This window comes from Echiichthys vipera (assembly GCF_963691815.1).
Source record: "Echiichthys vipera genome assembly, chromosome: 15".
Lineage (NCBI taxonomy): Eukaryota > Metazoa > Chordata > Actinopteri > Perciformes > Trachinidae > Echiichthys > Echiichthys vipera.
The window spans coordinates 16,494,507-16,505,727 of record NC_139840.1 but is presented as its reverse complement, the minus strand read 5'-3'; the positions used below and the strand labels follow the sequence as shown (position 1 = coordinate 16,505,727).

At 39.6% G+C, this 11,221-nt stretch overlaps 1 protein-coding gene across 1 annotated transcript; it reads right to left on the bottom strand.

Annotated features, from left to right (window-relative positions):
- Positions 1-6,921: 6,921 nt before the first annotated feature.
- LOC310957885 (RING finger protein 228-like) lies at positions 6,922-9,633 on the bottom strand (the record flags this gene model as incomplete). The annotated part of the gene is made up of 2 exons (XM_083928623.1): positions 6,922-7,597; positions 9,629-9,633. 2 exons carry the CDS (start codon positions 9,631-9,633, stop codon positions 6,922-6,924), a joined length of 681 nt encoding a protein of 226 aa, XP_083784749.1.
- Between the last annotated feature and the right edge of the window lie 1,588 nt (positions 9,634-11,221).

Genomic DNA, 11,221 nt, shown 5'->3' with positions numbered 1-11,221 from the left:
TGAGGTTACTAGCGTTCACAACTGTCTGGGTTAGCCGTTAGCCTTTAGCCGTTAGTTAATTTAAATGGGAGTTGTTTGGTGAGGGTCCACAACCCACCTGCCGTCGTGACCAGGTTTTAACGCTGGTGACTCGGCGGTGCTTCCATATTATGGAGTAATAACTACATTTTTACTACCGAAGTGCGAGACAAGCGTGTGCACGAAATGAGAGATACGTATAATGTGAGGAGACAACCGAAAGAGTATGTGTCTGTGTTGCTCACAACATATTTAAAGAAGTAGGAGGTCTTTATTTTCTGTTAGGATGTAATTATAATGTATCCAAACTTCCCCTCAGTCTATCCAAATTCTATCAACAGGCTTTATTAGCATGGGAATTATCCTACTCACATGTTTTTCTCCACATAAAACAATCATTTGAAATAATGAGTTTATTACTAAAGGAAATAAGTCCTTCTATTTTCAAAACTGCGTTGAATAAAAAGCAATACTTTTAAAGATCTTTTAACAACGAAGGTCATGAGATGTTTCTACAAAAGATTGATTTCCCATCAAACCCAATGAATATAGTTTTATTGTATCCCCAATTGTTTGAAAGAGCCAATGAAAGGCTTTAGTAATCTACAAGAGGTTATTATCAACAGACACTTAGATTACATTCAATGTATTAGTTACAAATGTACCAATAAACATTAGAAGATGCTTTTATAGGAAAAGGATAATAACCCCTCATGGAAAGACTTATTGGTACTGTCTCTTCAATGATACAAACTGGAGTAGAGCTTAGTCTGTCCCATTTAAATCTTTAATTTAAATTAAAGATTAATTAGGGAAATACTGTGCCTCAAGCTAATACACAACATCTATCCTACTAATTCATGCAAACCCAAATTTACTGACAAGTGTTCCCTTTTGTAAAAAAAAAAAATAGAGTAAGTACCATCCATTTATTTTATAAGTGTCCATTTTGTATCACCTTTTGAAAAGATCTGGAACACTTTCTTCTTGCTAAAACTATATCACTTTAATGAGAAGATTATTATTTAAGGCTCCTTCTCTCACATTATTCAATTTTTCAACATAATTAATCTCTTCGTATTACTAGGTAAATGCCAAATACATAAAGTCAAAATATCAAAGGCAACCCCTTCATTCCCATTATTTTTAATTGAATTAAAAATATATTTTGAGTCCGTCATACAGTCTATGGTCATATGTTGAATCCAACAAAAAGGTTTATCAGCTACTGAATTGTATTATAAGTGCTTACGAGCCCTCAGCAATGTTGTTATTTTTAAGCTGATTTAGTTCTGCTTATGCTCTAATTATGCTGCTATAGGCCTCGTCTGCCGGGGGATGATACTTTTCCAGATACTCTGAGCTTCTCTCCTCTCTGTTTGTATCATTCATGTCTCATCAATGCATGTTACTCATTCAAATTCTTCCCTGGAGTTGTTTGTGCTTTGTCGTCTCGCAGGTCTCTGCTGATCGTGGTGGTGCCTGCTGCCGTGGTCCTGCATGACGCTTCCTGCTGCTATTATATTCTATAACCTTAGCTGTGCTTGTTTCTACTATTCTGCTGTATTAACTGCCATAACATATAAGTCATATTCACATTACTATAGATATTATTATAGTTACTGGAAGTGTGTCTGTCTCTGTCTTTTTGTCTTTCTTTGTCTTTCTCTGTCCATCTGTCCGTCTTTTCTCTTTTTCTCTCTCCTTTTCTTCCTCCCCAACCGGTGCAGACAGAAGTCTGTCCTCCACAGAGCTGTGTCTGTCCGACGTTCCTGCCTGTTATAGGGAAGGTTTTCGTTGCCATTGTACTCTAAGGGGGTATTGTTGGGTCTATGTAAATCATAAATAAGTCATAGAGTGTAGTCTATACCTAGTATGTAAAGTGTCCTGAGATAACGTTTTTTATGATTTGGCACTATAAATAAAATGTAGTAAAATTTAATATTAAAATGAACTTCAGTGAACTTGTCTGCCATTATAACTTGCATCATTTCGACGTTTGTCTTTGTCATGTCTTGGGAAGTCTATCGCTTTGTTTTTTTTTTATTCCTTTTTCAATTGTTCAATTTGATGATAAATAAAGTTTTTGTTTAAATAGCATTTGTCTGAGTGGGTCACCAGCGGATCCTCCCACACGCGTCTCCAGTATGAAACATGGTCTGATAGTGTTCTTAGAGTCAATTAATCAAAACCCCCAAACTGTTCTACTTCAGCCTAGAGACTAACGCAGCGATGCAATGGTAAGGAACCAGTGTTCATACGTAGTATAACTGGTCACAAGAATCTGGGTCAGTCATCATGGTAACCTAAGATTTCCGAAAGTCTCGCGAGATGGTAATGGTTAAGCATTAACCTTAAATGATTAAGGTTAGAATTTAGCATTGAAGGTTAGACATTGAAATCTAATTGTGAAGTATAGTATCGTACAGTCTGTGTGGTTAGTATAGCTTGGCGGTGCGTGAGTCTCGCGAGAGTTTGCGAGTTTTCGCCAATCTAGGGTTACCATGTAGTCATGACCAAGTCAGACGAAAGAGAAGCCCTTTATCGCAAACAAATATTGCATTACAACTTGTAGACACTTAATGCACCATTGAAACTTGCTAACAGCAACCTCCAATTTCACCTGTTCAGACATTCAGTCTGATATTAGGGCAGGCCTAACTAGCAATCCTTTTTACTAGACTGATCTTTCAATTCATTTTCCTAGATTAGTAGTGTAGTGTGTAAATAAACGATGAAAAATGTTGATGATGAAAAACAGTCCATGGCCGATTGGTTAAGACACAAAAGTAACACATTTGAGCAGCTGAAACCAGTGAATGTTTGGCTTTTTTTCGCTGACAATCACTGAAACAATTAATATTTCATAGATAGCTTCAGATTCATTTTGTCAATCAGCTAGTCAGTTAGTTGGCTAATCGTTGCAGCGCTATAGCCTACTTGTTCAAATAGGATTTCTATTAATTGAAATGATGTTCTTAGGCCTATCGAAAACCACTTGAAAATGTACAAGTCTATGGTCCAGCAGCTCACCTGGTAGAGCCAACGCTGCAGCAGCCAATTCCTATTCTCTGCTGCATGTCACCCCCCTCCCTCTCCCCCATCTCGAGTCGATCTTGAAACTCCTTAAAATTAAAAGCATAAAAAGACAAAAAAATCGCTATATATAGTATGTCATATTTTTAAAGATCCCTAAAGGGAAGCATTTCTTCACTATGTTGTCACAAAGTGCAGGAAATTCATTAGTACGTTGCCACTGCAAAATACACTTTCAGCAGCTGGGGGTGCTAATGTGCATTTTACTTCCCACTTAAGTCATTAATACCTAACTCTGTATCACACCACAGCTTTTAGAGTCTGCAATAATCTTTGTACCAATAACAACTGTGTTATAAATAGAGATGCTTTGCTTTACCGTGAGGGAGATGATTATGGAGTAGATATATGGAGGAGGAGGAGCTGCCAGCGAGGAAGCTGGGAGAGGATATTCCTTGAACCATCTCAACCACTACCCTTAAATCTATAAAAATGTAATTAATCTCCCTAAAAAACAAACAAAACAAAAAAAATCAAATACACAGATTGATAGAAAACAGTTTCTCTCCCTTTACCACAATCATCTGACAGGCACCAGCCCTGATGGAGCCATCTGCCACAATGTGTTAATTAGTCATACTGTAACTGTTGAAAATCATTATAGTCCCATGACAGTAACTGGTTGTCATTTGAAAAATGAATGCACCAATGACTGCATATTGCTGGTTCACTTAGGCAAGGCAAGTTTATTTATAGAGCACATTTCATAAATAAAGGCAAATTCAAGAGGAAAAAACAAACACCGTAAATTTAAAATAGTTTAGAGGTGTAAGAAGTATAAGAATACTTGACGATGCAAAAAGAAGCGGGAAAAAAAATGCTAAAACTAAATTACCTTCCATTACTCACCCAATATATTTGACCAAGGCACTTAACCCCAAAACATCTCTAAGGTCACTGCACTTCATTGTTGTTTGGCCACTCTGATAAAATGCATGTGTATGTATAAACCTACAGCAGACATGTAAAAACAAACACTACTGGCTTCGTTCCTTTATTTCTGTGACCATAACTCTACTTAAAGTTATTAATTTCCTGAAAAGAGCGACAACTGGAAGCAGAAATTAAAATATAGATATATAGAAATTCTATTTTTATAATTGAAAAAGTAGGCATATAGTTCCTCTTTTCCTTCGCTGCATTCTCACTTTTATACACCAGAGGGAGGTGTTGCACATTTCTTTCATGAGGGCCTTGCACTGCATTCTTTCATAATGCTGTTATTTGTTTCAACTTGACAGAGAGAAGACTCAGCAGTCAAAGACAGAGGGAAGTCTTCTTTGGCCTCTGAAAAGCAACATCATGAAAGTGGAATTGGATAGGTAAGCCTGTGTTTGACAATTTAACCCTGGACATTGATCCCTTCTCACTGATCTTTGGAGTGTTTGCATGCTTATCAGGCCATATGTCTCTGCAGATATATTCTGACAAATACAAGCAAATCCACAAGTTCATGCCTTTTCCTTCTCACAAACACATCCCATTCACACAAGCATGTGATCACACGACGAGCCAGAGTGCGTACAGAGTGGTGATAATCGCTCTCCTCAGGCTATGTCTGAGGTCATCTTGATGGGACACACATCAGAGGGCAGATGTTATGAGCAAAAGGAACACTTTCATCTCCTCTGTGAAATGTGTGTGTCAAATGTGATAATGATACAAGGACACACTTTGCACACACTTAAAGGAAAGGCTCAGGAAGAAAAGAAATGTATCCTGGAACCGGCTGTTTCTGGATGACCCCGTCTTTCTTGACAGCATGCACAGTGGCTAATGGCTGTTCCCTCAGGATTCATCTATGACAACCACTGACCAGTGTCATGTGACTTGTTTGGGTATTTACTTAATGATGTGTCTTTTAACTTCTTGCTGCCCTCAATGATGCTTCCACAGGCTAAAAAGGCCATAGTTAGAAGACTCTAATTAAATATGTGTGGGTTTGCAAGAGGTGTATCAATATTACAATCCAATCTTTTAAAGTAAAATAACCAAACTAATAACTTTTTGAGCCCCTGGCTGATTATGAAGCCCCTTGACATCCAGTTGGACTTATAGGGGGAAAGGGGGGGTGGGGGGGATTAGGGAACAAAAGGATCCTTCTCTGTCATCAAAGAGGATCTGCTTCCAACTCATCCCCTGCTCTGTGGCGACAGCTTTTTATTTTGGCGGCTGGAGGGAGGTAGGGCTATCGCGGGAGAGTTTGATGGCAGGGGATGCAGATTTCAAAGTAATCTTTAACTTTAAGCCCTGCAGTCCCTGTGAAATGAAGCCCTCTGCCGCAGACATGGTGTTTCCTATGGCTCCCAGTGGAAGCCTGCCACCCCTCCTTTTTTTCTCTCAAGCTTTTGTCACGGTGGCATTTAAGTGGCATTACTCACCAACTGGATGATCAAGTGAAGGAGTCCCTTTGAGAGACCTGAAAGAGATGGATTTTTACTCCTGAGACCAGTGTCGCCTCTTAAAACAACACTAAGTGGAGATGAATACCCACTGTGTTTTTGTGATTCAGCTAAACTAAATGTAGACATCTCTTGAGTCATAACTGTCCTAATAACCTAAACCAAGTGAATTGAGAGCAGGCTTACTTTCATTATAATTCTCTTGAACTTAGGAAAAGATGGGTAGGTAGAGAATGTGTTTGGTGCTTCATTTGTAAAAAACAAATCCACACATATTAAATTAACCATTCTTTTATTGCAAACTACCCTGTAACCACAGACCTTTGAGATTGATCTGGGTGTGGAGAAAGTCTTTAATTGAGTTTATATATTCTTGCTGTTTTTATGACAGGGAATGCAAACTTCAGCCCATCATATGAGACCCCTAGGAGGTCATCTGCACTTCCATTGTCTCACTACTTTACAGCACTACTTATTTTGGCCCCCTACCCCAAAGTTATTTCTCTCATCTTGTGAAGGCTCATGTCCCCTCAGGGTCACTGGCCTGGGATCCCCTGCTGACCTGGTCCTCCACGGGGAGTCAATGTAATCACACAGAGGTGGTTAGATTCACCCATTGGCACAATAGGTCATGTTGTTACTAATAGTCATGGCACAAGAAAACTCTTAATACATCAGTCACGTATATACCATCAGTTTGACGCATGCATACAGTACACACCTGTGTGCACAATAGCTTCCCAGAACCTTATGAAGTTGGTCATGTAAATAATTTCAGTGCAAGAAACAAGTGTGGGAGGACAGAAGGAGGTGGATACTGCTGCAATGAGCAATCTTCCAATTATTCAAGACTGTGTCTGCTAATGTTACCTTCACCTTTCAATGGTTTTAAGCCTTCAATCTAAGCATTTGTCAGGACCTGCCTGTGCACACTATTACTGTGGCATTTCACTCAAACATGCAAAAGCTTCAGGCTGAAGTGCATTCCCTCTAAGGGAGTCAAAATAAAGAACTTAAAAGGAGCATTTGTACAAACAAACAATCAGTAGTATCCAAAATGTTTACATTTACTCTATATGCTGATATAGATAGATGTAGTTAAATGTTTTATAGACAATATACAGTAGATAGAATACAGGTTTGAGCCATGATGTTCAAGACCATCCATATACTGTAGGTCATATAAGGCCTTTTTCACAGCAGACATTTGGAGTCATACAAAAAGCTAATTAACAAGGACTCTGTTGTATTCAAGTGCCCCAGTAATCCATGACATTTACTTATTTGCACTTATTTTTACTTTTCCAAATTAAATTCCTTGTTCACATCGACTGACATCAGCAGCTACATTGACATAAATTTACAGATTTCCCTTTTATTTTGGACTGAGCTTGTTGCCACATGCTCACATTACATTAGAAGTGATGGAACTGAAGTTGCTTGCTTCAGATTCAGGTCGGTACTTCAACATGCACATTAACCATGTGAGAATGAGCGAGAACAGGGCCAGGACACTAGCAACAAACAAACAGATAGGACCGACGGGCCGCACAGTGTGATTGAAGTTGTGCACCAGGATGAGGCCTAGAAATAAGAGCACCACCATGGACAGGAAAGAGAAGATGGCGCACAGGCAGCCGGTCATGAACGCTACTTGTTTGCACGACTGACAGCTGTCGTTGCTCTCTTGGGAGGTGGCCGGAGAGACGGCTGGATCCGTCTGAACATCCGTGTTTGATGAGGCCACCGGCTCGTGCTTTTCAAGCGGTAGCGATACAGTCAGTGCGCTGTTGTCGGGTAGGTTATGCACCTGATATTCCGGCACTTGAGTTCGGTGGCGACAGACGGGGCAGCAGATTCTCCATCCTCGACCATTCCGGGAGTGCAGAGCGTCGAGACACTCGTGGCAGAAGGTGTGGGAACAGTCCAGCACTTTGGGAGTGTGGCGGTCCAGGTCGAAGTAGTTGAAGCATATTTTGCACTCGTATTCCTCGCTGGGCAACGAGTCGGTCACGTCAGGCGGAGCTTTACCACAATCGCCCCCTGTATTGACCGCCTCCGCCATGTTCCGTATAACTGGGCTACAGAAAAAGCTTTATTTCACCGCATTGTCCAATTACACGAATGATAGCAATAAAACGCTGGAAAGAAAGAAAAACCGTCATGCATTTCCAGGTCTAAGTCAGTCCCGTCAGCTGTCGTGGATCCACTCGGTTGTAAGATTACGGACTTGTTGCGTAACCGGCCCGGGGCAAAACCCGTGGACAGGGACTAGGCTTCATCGGGATCATATTACCAGAACTAAACCCAGGTTTCCACAAAATCATGCAGCTGATATACTTATTCAAATTGATTTCCCAGTCTGCTCTGTGTCACCTGGTTGATTCGTCACAAGTGTGGGCCACGTGTATAAGGTGGGTGTAATAGCCTTATTTAACCGTTTAATTAGAATTAAGCGCATGCTGCAAAAGTAAAGAGCACCGTGAGTTTAGTCCCTTTGCTTTTCAGCACCACGGGCAGTGGACAGCGCCAGCCTGCGATCAGCAGTGACACCCTCAGCTGCAGCCAAATGCCATTGTAGATGTCAGTCTGTGTGTTGGATGTGCTTTCCTTCCGTTTTTCAGTCTAAAAGATGCAGTGCAGGTATTTGAAATTGGTATTTCCCAGTCTTGTTTATCATAAAATCTTGATGGCATTTTACAAGATTTAGGCAACCCTGTAGGCACATGTTGGACACAAGTTGTTCAAAGTCCAGAAAAGTTTTGACAGCATCTGCAGCATCCATCCCATAAATAAACCACACATCTAGATTTGGCTTTGTTGGCCATGAAAAATGTATTTTGAAATATTCTTGTGACAGCAGAAATCATCCTAAAAATGGATTCCCCTGCTGGAAAATCAATCCGTTGGGATGGATCAAATCGTGGTCAAGTAGTGGGACACCTTTCCCTCGATGACGTCATCTTCTCTTGAATGACTGAGGCTTGAAACATTGTCTGCTCAATAGAAAGCATGTTGTGCAGCCTTATTGTTGCTTTCTATTTTTTTAAATATATGTCTCTATATCCCTTTAAATGAGGCTGGTGGTTTTCATGCTGTCAAACATGAGGTATGAGCTGTATGATGTCCCTGTAAACATGTGCCCTCTTGTGGCAAAATGTATGCATGCGTGTTTGTACAGTGGTAGTCAAGAGTATTAGTAGCATATTTGTATCTAACTGGATTACAATCACATACAATTACATGCAGTTAATTACATTTATGGTTGTTGTAACTATAATGAGCTACAGCTATTAAAAACAGTAATCAGATTAAAGATGACTTTGAATGTTCTTGCTTCATTAGGCCTCTTTAAAAAGAAAAGAGTTGGTGATACAGAAGACATCGTAAATGTCATATGTTAATTATGTAATTCATGATAATTGCCGGTTTACTCTGCAAATCAGTACATTTCATAAATAAAACAATTCACAAGTAATCAAATACATAAATAGATATCCCACATGTTTTATTATGCAGATTTCTAATAATATATTTAAAGAACAAAACCTAAAGATAGTAAAGGGTGGTCGGAATTTTTTTTTTTTATCATGGTATTTTCAGGGTATATCAAGTTTGTTTTTCTGTTTGTTTTCTATGACTGGGCCTTATTATAAGTTTATAGTATAGTGGCTTGTTCTACTGCCTGGAGTTAAAAGAATATAAAAACGTGTCGTATGTATTCATTCATTCATATCATATGGGAGATTAAAACCGGTATACTGGTTCATTCGGTATACCACCCAGCACTACCTAAGAACATAAAATGTCTGATCCTTGAAAATATGTACTTGACTGGAAAAGGACTGGATTGTGTCATGCATATTTTGTAGTAGACAGTAGACAGGTTTCCACATAACCTATCATGAAGGCTGTGTTGGCCTTTTATTAAAACATACAATAACAGTACCCTTAAGTGATACCAATATATCACTTTATTTAGTACCTTTTTTTGTACTTCATTTGATACCCATCATGTGAATGAAAGCATAGCGGTTAGAGCAGTTGCCCCATGTAAAGAGGCTGAAGGTCCTCTAGGCAGTTTGCTGCATGTCTCCCACTCTCTCTCTCACCCCATTTCTGGGGTCTGTCCTATATGATAAAAGGCTTGAAAAACAGCCCAAAATGTAATCTTTGAAAAAAATAAATAAATGCTGCCCTCAACTTCACCACACTACAGGCTGTATGGGTTGTAGCTGCTGCTGGAGTGGGCCAATCACATGTTGCATTAAATTGATTTGCAGTGATTGGCTGCGATACAAATAATCTTTTTTTTTCTAGATCTGGGTACAAAAAGGGATCAAATTTAGGTATTGATACTACACTGGGTTATTTCAGCCAATACCTTTTAAAGCAGCGTTTGCCAATACCTCAGCCGAAGAACCTCTCATCCTGCATGCTTTTGATCTCTCCGTGCTGTAACATGGCTGATTTTAAATGATCAGCTTGTGATCAAACAGCTTCAAGAGTGCATAAGGGGTTGATCATTTGAATCAGCTGTGTTTGAGTAGAGAGAGATCAAAAACATGCGGGACAAGGGGAGAGAGTTGGGAAACGATGCCTTAATGTTCTCAAGTATTGATACCCAACCCTGACCTATCATACAGTATTTTCCACAGTTGCAAAAATACTCTTTACATAACATTGAACTGGATACAAAATAGATTGTTTTTTATTTTATCAGAATGCATCTGATGTCTTTTGGGAAGTGAGAAATCTACTTTAAGGTTCTCTCTCAACACCAGATACAGTGTGTTTTTTCCTTTACACACACACACATACATACACACGCATACACGCACACACACATACACTCGCACACACGCGCACACACACACACACACACACACACACACACACACACACACACACACACACACACACACACACACACACACACACACACACACACACACACACACACACACACACACACACACACACACAAACACACACACACACTCAGGAGTGTAAAGTGTATTGCAGGACAGATAAGAATCAGGACACGATGATGGATGTTGACCATGGGACCATAGGACCATGCAATTAAGCTCACTATTTTCAATCCTTACTTGCCAAACTATTCACCCTGCATGCCCAGAGGCTGCATGGTTAACAAATGCTCAGCGACGTTGTTTTTGTTAGTTTTTTTCTTCTCTCTCCTTCTGTCTCACCTGAGTCCACCTTATATCTCTTTGTTATGGTAACTGCACTTATTTTGAGTTCCCACTTAAGGTGTTGTGGGTCACATGTATTGATGTTGATAAGATCAAACACATCAGAAAAATAGTGCCTCTTTTGGAGGCGCCTTGTAACAGTAACATCCCAAGGCTACTAATCACAGAGTGGATTTCCTCATACTGAAGATGCAACATTTTCTGAGATGCTTATCTAAACAAACGGCCTGGCCATTCTTCTAACCTGTTCCTCCTATTTCGCACAATGTCTGCTCTGTAGTCTTTGTGATGCAAAGCTCTTTTGATGACACTGAACTGCTGCAGGCTAATAAAGACAAAACATCAAACTTAACTAATGATGTATCAAAAAAGAAATAAAGTAAGATGCAGAACAATTATTTTTGAAGTGCTTTCTAAACATATTTCCTGATCACCTCTTTTCAGTGTTAACATAGTGTTTGGCATTAAGATGTAATACACAAATAAATG